This window comes from Trichechus manatus, unplaced genomic scaffold (assembly GCF_000243295.1).
Source record: "Trichechus manatus latirostris isolate Lorelei unplaced genomic scaffold, TriManLat1.0 scaffold00056, whole genome shotgun sequence".
In the NCBI taxonomy this organism is placed as follows: Eukaryota; Metazoa; Chordata; class Mammalia; order Sirenia; family Trichechidae; genus Trichechus; species Trichechus manatus.
In genome coordinates, this window is record NW_004443992.1 from 7,721,630 (window position 1) to 7,741,492 (window position 19,863).

Below are 19,863 nucleotides of genomic sequence, written 5' to 3' on the forward strand. Positions count from 1 at the left end.
AAATATTCCTAAACTTTTAAACAACTCTTTGAGGACTAATAATTCAAACTTAGAGATATACTAAATCAAGTTTTCTTAAAACACTTAATTCTGTTTAAAAACTTAGTGAAATTCACTGATACTTACCAGCTTAAAACCACAAAAGAAAGCCAATTACACATTTTAAATTGAAACCACAAGTCAGATTACTTAGTGTACCAAATACTCTGTTTAACTAATGAGCACACTCAGATTATCTTGATCATTGCAGAACTTTTCCTAATTTTAGCACAAAGTATTAATACTCTGCATTCGATTTATTTTATTATCCTTGTGTGTATTTCAGAACCTTTCACCTGTTATAACGTTACCCACTAGTTTCATCATCCATGTAAGCTGAGGTTCATGGATTGGACATTTCAACTGCGACAAAATTACTCAGTCAGATTTGACACCAAGCCACAGGACTTCTACTTGATCCTCAAGCAGACATGCTGAACCCTTTCTTATTATTGAATTCAGTCTGCTATGTCATTGGGAACCCTAAGACCATATTTCTCAGTTGTGATTTAGTTTTAGAATCCTTATCCCCTGGGCATTTTAAATTATTTATTCTTACCCAAGTTTTATCTTGTGAGTTGGATACATGGCAGTCTGCACTCTTAACCAGGTTACAGTGAAATGCTTTTACCTTTGACTGCAGTGATTCTCTTTTTACCAGAATCAAGAATCAGGCCAGTTTCTTTATTCTCTTTGTATTTTTCTTATCTGGCTCTGGGTCAAAACACATAGTAATTTCATAGAAAATGCCTGCTGTTATTGTTGCACAATTTTATAAATAATTTTAAATTATTAAAGAATCTAAAATACAGCAAGTTTTATTAAATTGCAACTGAATGTGGCCCAGGGTTAAATTGGGGAATGTTTAGGTAGTTAGACACAATTCTTTTGATATGAAATTCTTTTATTCTTATGAAATCGGTGAATTTCTTCAGTAAAAGTGGGCTATAAACATGACTTGGGATTTTCCTTGTTTCTCAGATAGAGCTTATTTTTTCTTTTTGGTTTCATGTCCTAATCATAAACATGCTAACGGCCAATACAGACACAAATGGTTCTCTAGCACCAAAATAGAAAGTTACCAGCACTTTACTTTCTCAGAGGCTAACACAAGACCTCAAGTTTCACATGCTCATTAGTCTTTCTTGGGACAATAATACTGGTGCCAACACCTGTGGAATTTGGAGCATTTCTGTAGTGCATCCCCATTCTTAAAACATTGGCTGCATGCTTGCTTATGTGCCAAGCACTGTTAGGAGACTGTTCACACAGTGAACGGGCAGATGTGAAGCCTACTCTCATGGAGCTTTCAGACCAGTTGAAACGGCTAGATTGCTTGGCAGCATTCAACTGCCTTGAGTAATTGGTACCGCAGGTCCTGGTTGTGAATTGTCCTTGACCCAATTCAAGGCCTGTCAGGGCTCAGGCCTTGGAGACAGAGAGAACTGAGTCCAAATCCAAGCTCCACCCATTTACTGGCTGTGTGACCTTGAACAATTTAGTTAACTTCTCAAAAGTCTGAGGTTCCTTATCAGAAAAGGAGAAATAGTATCTAACTCAAAGGGTAAAAGATTAAATGAGAAAATACACAATATACTTGCAAAAACTGAATAGCTCTTATTAGCATATAGAGCTCTCCAACCCCCCCCCCCCATATTACAGTGAGAAAATGGAGGTCACAGAGGCAAGTAGCATCTCTCAAGTGACATGCCCATGTCAACTATGTGTCTGCCCCACAAATAGAAGGAACCATTGAATTTCTCTTTCCCACTGAGCACAGAACTGTCCATACATGCACAATCTTGAACTTACATGTCTGTGTAAAACAATTTTTTTAATGTAAAAAGTATTTTCTACGTTTTCCATATCCTGCACACGGCATAGACTGTTTCTTCAACTATAACAAACTCCTGTGTCCCTCATGGCACCTAACACAATGCTGGGAAGACTGTAGATACTTCATAAATATTTATTAGATGAATTTTTATAATGAATTCAGGGTCTAAACTGTGGAATACAATGCTAGTGAACATCGTAGTATAATTACAAAAAAGAGGAAGTATATTCTGGATGAATATACCTCACTTTATCACTATTTGTAGTTAGCTTTTTCTGAGTGTACTATACTAAACACTTTGCATATGTTATTTCATTTAGTCCCACATTAGCCCTACAAGGTGTGTATGATTATTATTGCCCATATATAATATATGATGAAGAAACTTGGCATGTTGTAGTGCTAGAGTCTCACACTTTGTCTGCGTACCTGCAGAGTTGAAGGCCAAGATATGTGTGTTCTTGGAGTGTCATGGGATATGGGAAGAAAATACTACTTTCTATATTAACAGGAACACATATATTATGACAAAATGCAAAATTCACAAGAATTTTTAAAGAATAAAAAGGATTTCAAGAAGTGCTTGAAGAACCACTTCTACTCCGGCTCCTACCTGCGCACCCCCCCATGCCCCCGCCCCCAGGATTTTGAGTATACTCTCTGCTGTGGTGTATTGTTGGAGAAGCCCTGAGATTTTTTGTGGTTCGAATAATAAGGGCAAGCTTTTAACATGTTCCAAAACTTTAAAAGAATATGTAAATCCTATTGAGAAAATGCACTTCAGCATACCAGTTACTGTTTATAAAACTACACGAATAATATTAATGAACTCCTGAATACCATGAAAATCTAAAGCTGTATGGAACGGTTTCCCTCTACAGATTTCCTTTAAAGATGAGGCTTTCAAAACAGACTTACTATTCTAAGTTATCTGAACAGTGAATCTTAGGATCTGATCTGCTTTTGTTTGTTGTTTTGTTTGGTTTTGCTTTTTGTTTCTGTGATTGATGTTTTTGAGCCGAAAATGTTGGCCCCCAAAGAATATTGCTTTAGTTCTGAAGTTTTAAGGCTTTTTCATAATGAAAGGCTTTGAAATGTTAATGAGAGTCTATGTAAAATGTATCCCGAGACTTGCTGATGCAGAGTATTCTTTTCCGTGTACATTTGCATGAGTGTAAACTCAGAATTTATTGGTGAACCTGCACCTGCATTCTGATTTTAGGGCCCACTTATATCTATTTCTACGAAATCTTTTGTTTAGTGTGAATGCCCAAGTTCTGCTTAATCAAAAAGAACAATTACCCCTAATTATCACCGGTCCCACAAATGATCCACCAAGGGAAGTCAGACCTCCTTTACTGTAGTCACTCGAGGTCTGATAATACCGGGATCACGACTCTATACTAGTCAAATCTGGGCCTTCAGCACTTTGCTTTATTTTATCTTACCTTGCAAGAGGAAAGTGTCTTGTTTCATTTTCCTACTCAAGAATCTTTTTCTCACGCTCCAGACTTTAGTCCCATCCATATGTTCAATTTTAATGGAATATAAATAATCAATTAATTGATCGACAGCATGGGTCTGAGGCATTTTTAAGTGGCTCCTGTAGAAAAGGAACTTCCTCTTTCTTTGCATATTTTTATTTTAAATCCATTTACTTTATTATCTATTTTATTTTAAATAGTGGGTTTATTCATTCACTGAATCCTTCATTCAGCAAACATACGGGGCACCAGGTATGTACCAGGCACTGGGTGCTGTGGGTACAAAGAACTACGTGATACAGTCTGGGCTGTGGTATCACAGTGACTGGAGATGCCTGCAGGGTTCAGCAGGTAACATAAATGTGCTGAGCAGGGCAGGTGGGCCAGTGGCACACTGGGTACCATGTGCCATCTGAAGAGGCTGGCAGCTTCTCAGCTCTAGCCTGTTGCTGCCATGTGGGAATGCTGGCCAACTGTGGACAGAAATTCTAGCATTTAAGAGAAGCCAGAAAACAAACTTGCAAATGAAATCTTCTAATTTTTAAACATGGGCAGTTAATTTGTAAAAGAAACGTGTGTGGACCAAATAAAACATTTGTGCTCTCTGGCCAAAAGTGATAGTGAGCCACCTTTTTGTGGCCTCTAGTCTACCTGGGTAACCTGGGACACCATTCAGAAACACACTGTCTAAGTTCATTGAAAATTCCTATACTCCCATCATGGGGCCAAGTTTTTACTCGTTCCTCTGGGCTCTGAAAAACCACCAGGCCCAAATCAGGCGCTGCCCAGCTATGTGGTATTGTAAATGGGAGGCTGGGGGAGCCCCAGGAAGATAATCAAAGCATAGTGAGAGTGGTTTGGCGGATGGTTAACCTAACCTAGCCCATTGCCATTGAGTCAATTCTGACTCATAGCAACCCTATAGGACAGAGTAGAACTACCCCATAGGGTTTCCAAGCAGCGGCTGGTGGATATCAAGTGCTGACCTTTTGGTTAACAGCCGAGCTCTTGTAGATTAATTATTTTACTGACATCACAACATCGATATCAGTATAAACACAATGTTTTTTGTCTGTCTGGAGAATTGTTTATGGTTTGCAGGGAATCTTAACTCTTGATTCATTCTCTACTTCTTTTCATGTTTTTGAGGTGACTGTTTTTTGACATTTTATAAACTAACAACCCCTAAAATCAAGAATCATATTGTTTGGCTCTGCGTTTGCCCTGTGAATCCGGTCTAAAGAAGCAGTTGATCTTTGCTCACCCAAAAGTGGAATGTGAATTTGATATGCATGTTGTATACGTTAAATGGGCCTCTCTTTTCTTATAAGTCAAAGTGCTTATCTAAAGAAAATGAAGGCAATTCGTATATGACTTGCATTGGCGAGCTACAAATCTATCTATTGGAAGATTAAACTTCACATTTAAGTCTCACCCTTTGTGTTTGTATTCTTTGCCTCTGAGTTCCAAAATCTTTTGGGAAAACATGCATACATTAACCTGTGGGCTACTACATGTGTTTGAACCTGTAGTTTATCTGACAGATGTGTGAAAATGTGGCACCAGAGAACTCCGTGGTGTCTTCTCTACATGTGCGGACGCTAAAGAGTGCACACCAATCCAGCTCAAGCTGGCTTTGACTCACTCTTGAAATTTTTCCATTGGGGACACTTACAACAAAGTCATAAGACACTCCGGTCTGGAACTTCTCTCTGTTTGCAAAATGGAAACGTATCTGCAGAATCTCAAAAGCAGAGATTTTTTTTTGTTCTGTTTTTTTAGCTCACAAAAAGCTAATAAAGTAAAAATTTTGTCACATTCCAATAACACAGCTAGTTGCCTTCAATGAGTATGTGTTAAAGTTCAGAAGATCTATTATTGTTAGACTTTAATGTACGGTACATACAGAAAGAATGCTTAGTGGACTCCCTATCTTTGCAAGTTCAGATAGGATTTTTAAAAGTGTCTTTTTTTGGAGTTATTTGTTCTGAGTAACTCACAAAAAGTCCAGATTGAACAGGTGAGATCAGAGGTCAATGGAGAAAATGAAGAAGAAGAAGAACGTGGGTGGGCAGTGAATCAGAGAAACTGTATTTGATTTGGGGATTGGTGGATACAGACATATAAAAGTGGGTTGTCGGATAATAGACATGAAGAGTGAACCCAACTCAGAAAACACAGTCATGCTCTAACAAAGCCATCAGTCTGTGGAGGGAGAACTGGTTCCAAAAGTTAAGTCATTTAATACGTTTAAATCTCTGGCCCTAATGTACTATTCCTTCTGATTTGGCAGTGGAAATTCTGACCGCTCGTCAGAAGAAAGCAGAAGAACTAAAGAGACTTACTGATCTAGCCAGTCAGATGGCAGAGATGCAGCTGGCCGAGCTCAGGGCAGAAATTAAGGTCAGTTCTAAAATGTCAGCCTGAACCGTGAGCCAGAGATCTGATCCCCATTATGTTCCTTGTATCCATAGGGTGCCATGCTCTGAGGATCTAATATCCTGCCCCCAGCTCTCTTTCATGAGGTTGAAATAGAGAATACAGAATGGTGAAGAACCACCTAATCACTGTATTTAACTATAATATGGTTTGAAGGGTTATGTTATTATGGAGGAAAGGTACAAGCTATTTTCTTAGTCAGTGGAAACTGACCCAGATAAATTATATTCAACCATGAATTATAGCTGGGATGGAGGATATTATTTTCACTGTATGTAACCTGTGTATGTATATGTAAACACACACATATGAACACATACTAAGTATGAACCTATTGTAATCGTAAGGGTTATAAAGCATGCACAACGTGTGGAAACTTCTTTCCTATATCTTTTTATAGGTTATTTTCCCTTTTATTAAGAATACTATCCACAAATGTGTATTCATTGGATTTCTTATATGCAAGCAGTAGAAACTGGCTAACCTCAAGAACAAGTAGAATTTGAAAGAATATGGGTATAGCTCATCAAAGCAGAGTACTGTGTGAAGAATTGGGTCTGCTATTAGGCGGAAACCTGGGTGACTTGGGTAATAGAGGTAGCAGTAACTAACCAGACACTGTCTTCAGGGCACCATCAGGTGAATAGCTTCCAGACATCATCAGCCTTTGTGCCACTTGACATCATTCAAATACATAGGAGAGAGACTCTGAGTGGCCTCCACTTGGGTACCATCTATCATTTGGCAAAGACAGGGTATGACATCTTGATTGACATACCCACCAAGGCTGTATCCAAAGGAGCAAGAATGGTTTTTCAAAACTGCATTGGGTTACAGGTACCAGAATGGGGGGAATGGGTACCAGGAGGGCAAAAATAAGTATCTACAACAGAATAGGAAGTTAAGGTTTATAAATGTCCCCTTACCCTCCTCTTTCTCCCCAGTATACTACACACACACACACACACACACACACACACATACACATACATAAACACACACAGAGGCACACACTCTCCATCTTCTTACCCACTTCTAGGGAACTAGAGTAATTTCAAGATATAGTTGCTGCTAGCTAGATAAGTAGGATTGTCTGCTTACCTGGGCATAAGACTGTTTGGGTATGGCAGGTGACTTTTTGGCCCCCTCCATCATGGTTAGTCATGGGGAAGCCCCATGGAAAGAGGACCTCCCTTGAGGGTACTGAGAAGCTCTAGAGGTCTTCCCCTCCCCACCTTCTCTCTTCTAGCCTTTGCTGTCTCCCACCCAGACTATTACTAGCCTTTCTGCCTCCACCATCTCCCTCCAGCATTGTTATCCACCCAAAGACCAGAGTTGTAGCCCTAAAGCAGATCTGGTCTCCACCAATATGGTTCACCTTGCCCTTCAGAATAAAATCCACAATTGGGCCCCAGTATATGTTCCAACTTCCATCTTCCCCTGCAAAGCCCCCAGCTTGTTAAAACATCAAGTGAAGAATATGAAGTTGCCTGCTTCCTAGTCTGCTGAAAGCTACTTATCTTTCAAGTTAAACTTGCCTATCAAAATCCCACTCATCATTAAATGGTTAATGACACAGGCTTTGGAGTGAACCAGTCCAGCTCCAAATTTTCTGCTTCTGTGACTGTGGATAAATCACTTATTCTCTTAGATTCTTAGAACCTCAATTCCCCCATCTATAAAGTAGAGATTATATAGTACTGACTTCATAATAATGCAATCAGATGAAAAATGAAATTATCTGTTAAGAATTTGGCCAGTGTCTGGTAAGTGTTCAATGATTTTTTTTAACATTCCTGCTCTTAGATAACTCTTTCCCCATTTGTTTCAGTAGGAAGTAATTTCTTTCTGTCTTAAATTCTTGAAGCACCCACCACATTCTACCTTGCATTGTATTTATTGTATCTGTTTCCCTTGCCATGTGGTGAACTCCCCGGTGAACTCAGGGAGGGACTGTGTCATAGTTATTTCTGTATTTCTCACTCTGTCATCTACACATAGATCTTCATTTTAAATGAGTTGAAAAACATCTCTCCCATGTCCTTTAGCAGCACTGGAAACTCCACCATTCAAGATAATGCTTTCTAGATCTTAAAAGCTTTTGAGGCTTTTTAAAATACAGATGGGTGTCTAGGAAGGGCAGCATATTTTCCCTTGGCAGTTGATAAATCAGCAGGTGACTGGCCAGATTAGGAAGACCCTGCAGGAAGGCAGCCCGGACGGTGGCAACAGGACATGAAGTGCTAGAAGGAGGGTAACCAGTTGCCTCAACTCTGACTCATGGCAACCCCATGTGTATCAGAGAAGAACTGTGCTCCATAGGGTTTTCAGTGGCTGATTTTTTGGAAGTAGATCACCAGGCCTTTCTTCGAAGGTGCCGCTAGGTGGACTCAAACCTCCAACCTTTTGGTTAGCAGTCAAGCTCGTTAACTGTTTACACCACCCAGGGACTCCAGAAAGAGGGCGAGGGGTAAAAGTTAAACAGATGAGTCCAAACACATTTTGCCTGTATCACAGTTTGGTCTAAGCCCAGACAGGGAAAGACAGGACCCACACACACTCCCAGAACAAGAAGGTGATCATGCCCCAGCCAGGTCAGACTGATGAATGGAGCTGCACAGTGACAGAGCTGGAAGGACTTCCCACCCAGTTAACGCCATCGTGGGTACACAGCAGAGCAGGGTGAATGAATGTGCAGCACACTCTGGCCGTCTCTAATCTGGGGCTCCTGTTTTCCTTCTCTTTCCTCCAGCACTTTGTCAGTGAACGTAAATATGATGAAGAGCTCGGGAAAGCTGCCCGATTCTCCTGTGACATTGAACAGCTAAAGGCCCAAATCATGCTCTGTGGAGAGAGTGAGTTTTGCATACTTGCTAAATAATTCTGTGTGAGTAAGCCTGGTGCTATTCAGAATTGATACTGGAAATGTCAGGTGCACAGCCCCCAGGGGGGCTAAAGTGAGGTCTGAAGAGATTTAATATCGGAGGTCAGGACACAAGTCACTAGAAATGTCAAGATTTGAACTTAGAGTCCTCAAATGCCACTGCCCATCAGTAAATCCCCAGGATTTATTAAGCGGAACAGAACAGGTCAACTAGTTTATACTTCTGCAAACTTTTTTTGAGCACCGCCAGATAAACGGCTCCTGTGATTTAAAACAGCTCTAGCTCTGTGGAGACCTATTACATCAGAATGAGACTTCCTAATAAGTCTGGGAACAATCAGCTATTGTTGTGAAGGGCCCAGCTGTTGTGTGCGCTGATCAGCATGCCCTGAACTGGCATCCGCCCTGTGCTGAGTGAAGTCTCTAGATAGTGAAAGACTTCTCTTCAGCCATTAGCTTTCGTCTTGTTCCCTGTTAAGCCTTAATTATAGTGGCTAATATGCAACAAAATTGGCTGCGACTTCTTTTCCCAACTCCAGCCCACACACCAGGGGAGGTGGGAATGAGTGCTCACATGGCTTTAAGTACAGCAGGCAAAGGACAGGTGAGGGACATGGGAAATCCACAGCCTCAGAGTCAGCATCGGAACGGTGAATTTGGCTGTGCTTTTTTTTTTTAGTATGGAGAATACTTTTTTTTCCCCCTAGTATAAAAATTAAAAGCTTGATCCAAAAATTACAGAACTATACTATGTAGAACATATTACTTTTTTGTGTCCTTCACATTTTCATACACATATAAACATAGTCCTTTTACATAAATTACTATGTAAATTATGTATTGAAAAAAATATATATATATATATAAAATTATACTACATGTTATGATTTACTAGACTATACAACATGGAGTTACAACTGCTAACCAAAAGTTCAGCAGTTCGAATCCACCAGCCATTCCTTGGAAACCCTATGGGGCAGTTCTGCTCTGTCCTGTAGGACGGCAAGGGGTATACAACATGGAGCCCTGGTGGCACAGTGGTTAAGAGCTCGGCTGCTAACCAAGGGGTTGGCAGTTCGAATCCACCAGCTGCTCCTTGGACACCCTATGGGGCAGTTCTGCTCTGTCCTATAGGGTTGCTGTGAGTCACAATCGACTCGACAGCAATGGGTCAGGGTTAGGTTAGGTTATACAACATACACATATAGTAGCATAATTTGTTCTTAGCACTTCATAACACATGGTAGACATTTTTCCATGTCAATATATTTAACCCATAGTTTATTTAAATATCATTTATGCAGCCAGTCCCCTGATTGTAGACATTTAGGTTATTTTTCACCAGTAAAAATAACACTGCCGTGAGCACCCTTGTTCACACAGCTTTGGCAGTTTTCTGGTTTTATGACTGCACTTCTTTTAAATGATCTTCTTTTCTTCCCCCTATATGCTCCCTCCCTTAGGAAGGAGTCTACCTATTTGCCGTTCTCCATCCCCAGCTTTTGCCTCATCTCTGAGAAACCAGACAGTCTGGCTCACAGCTGGAAATTTAACTGCCCACCCTAGTTTCCATTTCGGCCTGATGATGAGCAAGACATTAATGCTAAGTGACTCTGTGTCACCCATGGCGGGGGGCGGTGTGGGTGCAGTTTCACCTGCTTTCCTCCGGAGCAATTCAAGTGCCACCTAGTGGGAGGAGCTGCCCCTTTCCAAAGTACAGCTGTCCCTTATGAAAGGCGGCCTCCAGTGTTTGAGATAATCCTCCAAAGGCCTTTTTCTGCTCAGCTTCGTTGAGAGCACATTAAGAGCCCACAGCTGGGACCCAGAAAACCAGGACCACAATTCCTGAGCCGGAAATAGTAGTCTCTGAGCTATAGGAAGGAATGACCCCCTAAAACTGAATCTACTAAGCACAAGAGCCGCCCAAATCTCCTAGTGATATTTGGACAGCCCCTGCCTTGCTGTCATAACTTAACCTATAAAAAGAAGGGACTGGAGATATGTCCTTATCTTTTCCATTTCTAATGTTCTATGATTCTGTGATCCATACTAGTCATTCCTAATCCTCTAGAAAGACACTGGGATTAGGTTTGATCCAACCAAAAGTAGCCGAGAAAATTGCTTTTAAAAATTGGTGACAATTTTAAGATTCAGGGAAAGGTCTTGCTGTCCAGCCTGGCAGTCCAATTCTTGGGAACTGTGAGAGGGAAGCTATGACTTTATCCTTAAGTGGATTCCCTCTGGCCCCATGTAGCATTGGTACTTGCATAGAAATCCTCCACTTTCAAAGCCAGCAGGATTGGGAATAATAATCACCTGAGCCCTGGCGGGGATCTGATTACCTGTATTGCTTTTAGCTTTTGTAAGGATGCAGATTTGCAGTGAGGATGTAGAAAATGGGGTTGACAAAAGGCCTGGTAATGCAGTTCTAGTGGAATATAAAAGCTGCTTTAGGGGCTGGTGGGCCTGGTCTTATCTTGGGGATATGCACGGCCCAGGGTGGCAAAATTTCTTTCTACACCCAACACCACCCCATCCCCATGTTCTTGGGACAACGTGGCTCTGACAGGCCAGCATGTCAGCATTTCTTTGTGGGTCTCTGTGATCCCAACTGGGATAGGGACCTGACAGGGACAGTGAGAACACGTTTGGTCATGGGGAACCCAAGAGCAGAGTGATTTGTGGACAGGGCCGAAAAGGGACCCGTCAGATTTCATTATCCTCTTTCCTTGATGGGTTCTTGACCTAAAGAATAGTTTTGAAGTTGTTCAGATATGTTTATTTCCTACACATATCTCTCAACTTGGATGATTATGCTGCAGTCACGGCTCAGTGGTTCTCACAGAAGAAATTTGGTGGCCTCTGAGCCCTAAGGTGCCCTTTCAAATGACATCTTTCAGAAAGCCTTTTCTTAATGTTGTGATGGAGCTCCTGCCAATTTCTCCATCTCCTGTGTCTTTCTAATGGGTTACTGAGGCAGCTGTGTTCACGAGACAGCCTGTAACACCAAGCATTTTCTGGTTGCAGTTACACATCCAAAGAACAATTACTCCTCAAGAACTCCCTGTAGCTCCCTGCTGCCTCTGCTGAATACTCACTCAGCAGCCTCTGGGAAACAGAGTAGCTTTACCCGAAAATCGTCCAATCACAACAAGCCCTCCGAGGGTAAAGCAGCAAACCCGAAAATGGTGAGCAATCTTCCCAACACCACCGACACCTCTCACCAGGCCACGCCGGCTAACAAGCAGGTAAGCTGCTTGGGGAGGCTGCCATGCGCTGCCTTCAGGGGTCTTGCAGACCTTGGTCCATGATGCGGGGTGGAGTAGGGGAGAACACTCATTTCAGGAGGAAGAACACAGCAACAGCTAGACGCTGAGCTCCCTGGAGTCACAGCCCAGCCCCACCCCCTACAGCATTGGCCAGCCTCCGGGGAATTTCCCTGTCCCCATCTAGTCCGCATTTCAACTTTCCCATGTGGAGGAAGTGGCCTGCATACACTCTTAACAGCATTAGCAAAGAGTCTGCCTAAAATGGGACACCTCTACTCATGCCCTTGATTGCCATCATCCCCAGGACCCCAGTAACTGCTCCACACCTGGAAGGGGCTCACACAGGTGTGGGATCAGGATTCAGAACCTGGGCACTGGAATATAGTGAGAGGAAATCTGGCATTCTTTTTTTTTTTTTTTTAAGATAATATCATTCCCATTTACATTTAGTTTATCAATTAGAGGTCAGGTCAAAGTTAGTTCAGATTTTTTTTCTTCTCTTGAGCTTTCAGAAAAGGGAATACATTTCAAAATGACATTATTAATTCTTATCTGCTATGACCACTAAAACTCAAGTTTTGAAACGACAGTCTTCCCTCTCTCTGCTTCTCTGCCGTATCCTTGAGAGGAGATTGACCGTTACTTCAGAAAATAAACAGGAAATGTGACTTGAAGATATTAGAAGTTGGGCAGGCTATACAGATACCTTTCATGATCTCTAAGAAAGAGACTTTTCTTTTAGTAATCTAAAATGCTGGTTTTCTAAGCTTGTTGAGTTTTGTGGTCTTGATCTTCTGGACTTCCCATTAATGACACCGGCAGGCATTTCTCTAGCCCTGAATGTCTTCATGAGCTTTAAAATAGCACTTTGACAAGGACTATTTCATATATTAATAAGTTAAAGATCATAATCAAACCTGTTTTACTTGTAGTCTAAATACATCTTCACATCCTTTGTTCATTGCTCATTATTAAACATCATATGGGCAAAATATTGAATGACACAGGAGGCATCAAAAGAAAATGGAAGGAATACACAGAGTCACTGTACCAAAAAGAAATGATCGATGTTCAACCATTTCAGGAGGTAGCATATGATCAGGAACCGATGGTGTTGAAGGAAGAAGTCCAAGCTGCACTGAAGGCATTGGCACAAAACAAGGCTGCAGGAATTGACGGAATACCAATTGAGATGTTTCAACAAATGGATGTAGTGCTGGAGGTGCTTATTCCTTTATGCTAAGAAATGTGGAAGACATCTACCTGGCCAACCCACTGGAAGAGATCTATATTTGTGCCCATTCCAAAAAAAAAGGGATCCAACAGAATGTGGAAATTATCAAGCAATATTATTAATATCACATGTGGATCATAATAAATTATGGATAACACTAAGAAAAATGGGAATTCCAGAACACTTAATTGTGCTCATGAGGAAACTATACAAAAACCAAGAGGCAATTGTTCGACCAGAACAAGGGGATACTGCTTGGTTAAAATCAGGAAAGGTGTATATCAGGGTTGTATCCTTTCACCATACTTATTCAATTTGTATAGTGAGCAAATAATCCAAGAAGCTGGATTATATGAAGAAGAACGGGGCATCAGGATTAGAGGAAGACTCATTAACAACCTGTGATATGCAGATGACACAACCTTGCTTGCTGAAAGTCAAGAGGACTTGAAGCACTGACTGATGAAGATCAAAGACTACAGCCTTCAGTATGGATTACACCTCAACATTTAAAAAAAAGAAATCCTCAGAACTGGACCAATAAGCAACATCATGATAAATGGAGAAATTATTGAAGTTGACGATTTCATTTTACTTGGATCCACAGTCAACGCCCATGGAAGCAGCAGCCAAGAAAACAAATGACATATTACATTGGGCAGATCTGCTGCAAAAGACTTCTTTAAAGTGTTAAAAAGCAAAGATGTCACTTGGAGAACTAAAGTGTGCCTGACCCAAGCCATGGTATTTTCAGTCGCCTCATATTCCTGTGAAAGCTGGACATTGAATAAGGAAGACCAAAGAAGAATTGATACCTTTGAATTATGGTATGGCAAAGAATACTGAATATACCACCTAGACTTCCAGAAGAAAGAACAAATCTATTTTGGAAGAAGTACAGCCAGAATGCTCCTTAGAAGCGAGGATGGTGAGACTTTATCTCACGTAATTTGGACATGTTATCAGGAGAGACCAGTCCCTGGAGAAGAACATCATGGTTGGTAAAGTAGAGGGTCAGTGAAAAAGAGGAAGACCCTCAACGAGATGAATTGACACAGTGGCTGCAAACATAGCAACAATTGTGAGGATGGCGCAGGACTGGACAGTGTTTCATTCTGTTGTACATGGGGCCACAGTGAGTTGGAACCAACTCAACGGCACCTAACAACAACAACTAAAATTTAGTCTAAGACTTTCTATTTCATAATTTTTTTAAGTTTTCCAAATTTGTTTTTCCTTTCACCTTCATTCTTTTTTTTTTTTGAATTTTTTTTATTGTTGTAGTTTAAACGAAGTTTACATTTCAAGTTAGTCTCCCATACAAAAATTTATACATACATTGTTATGTGACCCTAATTGCTCTCCCCATACTGTGACAGCACACTCATCCTTTCCACCCGATTCCCCATGTCCGTTCAACCAGCCCCTAACCCTCTCTGTCTTCCCATCTCACCTCTGGACAGAAGCTGCCCATTTAGTCTCTTGTATCTACTTGAGCTAAGAGACACACTCCTCACGAGTATCACTTTATGTTCCACAGTCCAGTCCAATCTCTGTCTGAAGAGTTGGCCTCAGAAATTGTTTCAGTTCTGGGCTGATAAGAGAATCCAGGGGCCGTGCTTTCCAGGGTTCCTCCAGTCTATATCAGACCATTAGGTCTGGCCTTCTTACTAGAATTTGAGTTCTGCACCCCACCTTTCTCCTGCTCCATCAAGGACCCTCTGGTGTGTTCCCTGTCAGGGCAGTCATTGGTGGTAGCCGGGCACCATCTAGTTCTTCTTGGTCTCAGGCTAATGGTTTATGTGGCCCTTTCTGTCTCTTGGGGTACTATTTTCCTTGTGTCTTTGGTGTTCTTCATTCTCCTTTACTCCAGGTGGTCGGGACCAATTGATGCATCTTAGATGGCAGCTTGCAAGCTTTTAAGACCCCAGACGCCACTCACCAAAGAAGGATGCAGAACATTGTCTTAATAAGCTTTGTTATGCCAGTTGACCTAGATGTCCCCTGAAAGCATGGTCCCCAGACCCCTACCCCTGCTACTCTGTCTCTCAAAGCATTTCACAATTTCTTTAAAAACAAAGGAGGCCAGATTAAATGCTATCTACATAGACATCTTTTCAGCTCACTGTTTTATCATGTTCAGCAAAGCATTTTAGGTAATGGCTCATTTAAGTTGACATGTACTTATACATCTAAACCAGAATCCTTATGTGTCTAAACTAAACCCTTGTCATGAGCCCTGTTCTTCATTGGAACCAGAGAGAGACAACCACGCAGAATCTGCACTGTCTGTTCTAGACCGTGCTTCAAGTATTGGAGATCCCAGAATTCTTTTCCCAAGTGGCCCCAAGCCTGCTCTCAGGCACTTTATGTACTGCTTCCCTGGATACATCATCTTGAGGGCAGACCAGTTTATTAGTTTGCACACCCTAGATCCCAGGGGTGGTTGTCTCAGGGGGCGGGGGGTGAAGCACAGATGGGAAGCCTGGGGTAAGTATCCCCATTTATGGTATGAGGCCCCCTCACAATGTAAGACAGAGCCAAAGGTGGGAAGAGAAGGAGGGGTGGGCCAGGGGCCAGGAACCCCTCTTCCTAAACCCCCACATTGTGCCATGGAACTCGAGGAGTCCGAGACTTCTGTAATTATACCAGGCCTCCCATGTCCTCAGGAGGGTATATTTGTCAAGGCAGAAGGAAAGGATATTTTTTAGTAGTTTGAAGGCTTGTTTTATAACTTTTCAATATTCAGATATATGGTATGTGACCCTGCATATATACTTTTGCCCTTGGCTCTGGATTATTAGGAGTGGGTCTGCCCTAAACCTATACCATCTAGTCACAAGGTATAAATTAAGAACTTTATATATTTGTAACCTGTAAACACGTAAAGCTACGTGTTTTAATAACAGAGGTTTGGTTTTCAAAAATTGTGTGTGTTCATTTAACAGTCTACTTTATGATCAAATAAAGACTTCTGAATCTTGTCAGGACACAATATGTGAAGTGGGAGTGGCCAGGCTTTGGGGTCAGACAGCCTGAGTTTACATACTGGCTCCACCGTTTTCTCACTGTAGTCCTTGGGCAAGTCTCTTCAACTCATTAACCTCATCCATAAAATGAAGTAAACAAACAGCAACTACCTTAAAGGGTAATTGTGATGATAAATGAGATAATTTGTGGAAGTACCTTGCTCAGGGCCTGAGTCACTGTGGACACTCAATAAACACTGTTACTGACCTCAACGAGTTCAGAAACCTTCCCCTTGTACAGGGACAGACAAGATTAATCCGTTACTGCCTGAGTACTCATCCACTTATGTTCTTAGTTGCTGATCTGTTGAAGGAATGACTCTTCACTATGATGCTTCAGAATTCTTTGGCTAAGAACTGCAAGAAGTTCTCAAAAATAACTAATTACTCTATGAAGACACATGTTTCCTCCATGTCCCGCCAAGATCTATCTACTGGATACACCTCATCCCTGTATTTTCCCAAGATAATATTTCTGAGCTATGATATTTGTTTTGAAATAAGATAGAAAAGCTGCTTTAGAGAAGAAAACTTCCAAGTGAAATTTTACATTTTTCTTCATATATAGTTTTGGATTCATATAGCATTGTCTATACAGAATGTCCCAGAAGCTTTCATGGTTGAGAATCATCATTGCACTGCCCTGCATTACATTTCATTCTGTTACATTTCATTCATTTATATTTTAAAGGTACTTTATGAGTTTTATTTCACCTAGTTCTTGAATTGGCTGTCTTATGCCTAGGTAGAGGAGACCTGGTGGTCCAGTGATTAAGCACTCAGCTGCTAACTGAGAGGTTGATGGATCACACCCACCCAGTGGCTTTGTGGGAGAAAGACCTCGTGATCTCCTTCCGTAAAGACTACAGCCTAGGAAACCCTATGGGCAGTTCTACTCTGTCCTATAGGGTTGCTAAGAGAAATCAACTCAATGGCACCCAGCAACAACAACAACATGCCTCTGTAACCCTTCTTTCAACATCAGTCATTTTCTTGAAGTTCCATTTACAAGACAGTCCACTATTCTTTTAAGATAGAGGATTTTATCAGCTTGAATCTATTCTTCTGGAGTGTAAAAAAACTTACCTGTGGCTTAAAGATTTAGTTTCCTTGATGTCTACTGATGCCACCCATGGTTTGCTGGATGTTTGAACTCCCCCAAAGTCATCTAATACTTACATGTTTTCTTTTTTGGTAGAATGGATCTTCTAGCCAAAGACGAAGATTTAATCCACAGTATCACAACAACAGGCTAAATGGGTCGGCCAAGTCACAGGGCGGTGGGAATGAAGCTGATCCCATGGTGAAAGGCAACAACCGCCACGAACACAGGAGACAGCCACACAACGGCTTCCGTCCCAAAAATAAAGGTGGCACCAAAAACCAAGAGGCCCCCTTAGGGACAAAGACCCCCGAGGCCCCAGCCCATTCAGAAAAGCCCCGGCGAAGGCAGCACGCCACAGACAACTCGGAGGCCAGGCCTTTCCGGGGTAATGTCCCCAGGGTTTCGCAGTGCAACCTGTGCCCCACGAGAATAGAAGTATCGGCAGATGCTGCGGTTCTCTCAGTCCCAGCGGTGACATTGGTGGCCTGAGCTAGGAGAGAAAAAAAGCAATTTTCACTCAGTTTTGGTTCCCTGCCCGAGGTGCTGACCCAATTTGCTGCCAAAAGAGAGTCACTTGGAATATACAAACCCTGTATGGTTGTGTCATCCTCTCTTAATCATTTTTACTAATTCTAATAATCAGCGCTAGCTTGCTTCATAACTTTCATGGCTTTGCTTGATCTGTTGATGCTTTTTCTCATCGAGACATTGCAACATTTTAGCCAGGCAGTATTTACTCATTTGTTAGGAAAATCAAGATGTGGCTGAAGACCAGAGGCTCAGTAGCAACCTATGTTGTAGCGTGATGTCAGTCCATTCATCGTGTCTAGAGAGTTAATGTTGAAAAAAAAAATTCTTAATGATTAGACAAACATGATCTGCTGAAGACACATGCGCTTTTGTAGAATTTAACATCTGGTGTTTTTCTGAAAAATATATATATACATATATTGCTTTATTTGAAACAAATTAAAATATGCTGCATTTGACACCTGGCTTGTTGCACTTATTGATGCCCACCTTACTATTGAATGTTGTGTGTAATATTTTCAAGAAAACTTTAGAGGCTAGAGGCTAAATAAAGCACCAGAGCTCTGTACAATACTATTTCTCTTGGGACAAGTACCCCTTCAGAAAAAATAATGCCTCACCATGGTCCCTGCCAAATACATAACACACACATACGTGGATCTGCACTCCAGTCATCTTAGACACCATGTGTCAGTTTGGAGACCTTGGTCACAAGCAAGTCACATAAACCTCAGCTCAGCCTGGGTTAAACAATAACAAGAATTTATTGGTTCAGTGACTGAGAAGTCCGGTGTTAAATTATGCCTTGGGTCCAATTTGATCAGGGCTCCAGCTCCTTTCTCTTGATTATCTCAGCTCTCCCTTCCTTCTTGTGCTGCCATTATATTCAGAATGACTTTCATTATGATGGCAAAATGACTGCCTCACTCCTAAGACTCAAGTCCACACCCTACACTGTCCAGAAAAAGAAAGCGGCTTTCCAGGTAGCTTCCACATGGAAGAAGTGTCTTTCTCAGAAGTCCCAGCAAAGGTCTTCTTGCATATCATTGGCCCAGTTTTCTCATAGGCCTATCCTTGAACCAATCATTGTGGGGGTACTAATTAGCAAAGACTAATGGCTCAGTGGTAGAAATACACCTTCCATGCAGGAGACTCGAGTTCAATTCCTGGCCAGTGCACCTCAAGCGCAGCCACTACCTGTCTGTCAGTGGAGGCTTGTGTTTTGTTGTGATGCTGAACAGGTTTCAGCAGAGCATGCAAACTAAGACAGACTAGGAAGAAAGGCCTGGTGATTTACTTCTGTGAATCAGCCAGTGAAAACCCTACTGATCACAGCAGTTCAATCCACAACCAAGTATGGGGATGGCACAGGACCAGACAGCCTTTTGTTTTGTTATGGATGAGGTTGCCATGAGTCACGGGTGGACTCCACAGCAGCTAACAACAACAAATCAGAGGCCACCCGGGAGCTGGGGGTGTGGCCACTCCTCAGGAGCATGTGGGCAATGTGGACGAGGGCCAGTGTCACCTCAGGAAAGGACAGTGGATACTGGCTGGCCCAAAGACCAAATAGCCACAACCGCCAGAGATCTCTGATTATGCGGGCAGTTCAGTTTGGGCACAGCTTCCGTTGACCTTCCTGCAGATTTGTTAGTCTCTTGCAAGTGCAAATACTTTCAACTCAACATTAACATTTTTTCTGGCATCCCTGGTTCCCAGGTCGTCGTCTTAGAGCAGCCCTGAGCAGCTGAGCCTGCGAGCCTCGCAAGCATCCGTTTCTTCTTTTGCCAAGTACAGGAAGATGTTTGCTTTCTCTGTGGAGAGCTGTCTGAGGTCTCTGGGTGTACCCAGAGATTTAGTAGGAATTCAAAATGTTAAGTCCTATTCCAGGAAGGAAGGAAGAATTGTTCATTCAAACAAGAAAGATAAATGTGCAGGACTGCAATACCTGTTTACTCCGTCGGAGGTCCTGAATTTATGTATTATGAAACAGAAGGGTTTTGCAGTTTTTG

General features: G+C 41.8%; 1 protein-coding gene across 3 annotated transcripts in view; it reads left to right on the plus strand.

Annotated features, from left to right (window-relative positions):
• Positions 1-18,480, plus strand: part of SPATS2L (spermatogenesis associated serine rich 2 like) — a 185,629-nt gene extending 167,149 nt beyond the window's left edge. For 2 of the 3 annotated variants that reach the window (XM_004378201.2, XM_004378204.2), the window contains 4 exons: positions 5,654-5,763; positions 8,552-8,654; positions 11,711-11,931; positions 17,414-18,309. In XM_004378201.2, coding sequence (XP_004378258.1) covers positions 5,654-5,763; positions 8,552-8,654; positions 11,711-11,931; positions 17,414-17,809 — 830 coding nt within the window. In that variant the 3' untranslated portion in view covers positions 17,810-18,309. Of the gene's footprint in view, positions 1-5,653; positions 5,764-8,551; positions 8,655-11,710; positions 11,932-17,413 lie in introns of all 3 variants that reach the window. The other variant, XM_023732959.1, reaches the window with a different exon arrangement.
• Positions 18,481-19,863: the final 1,383 nt, after the last annotated feature.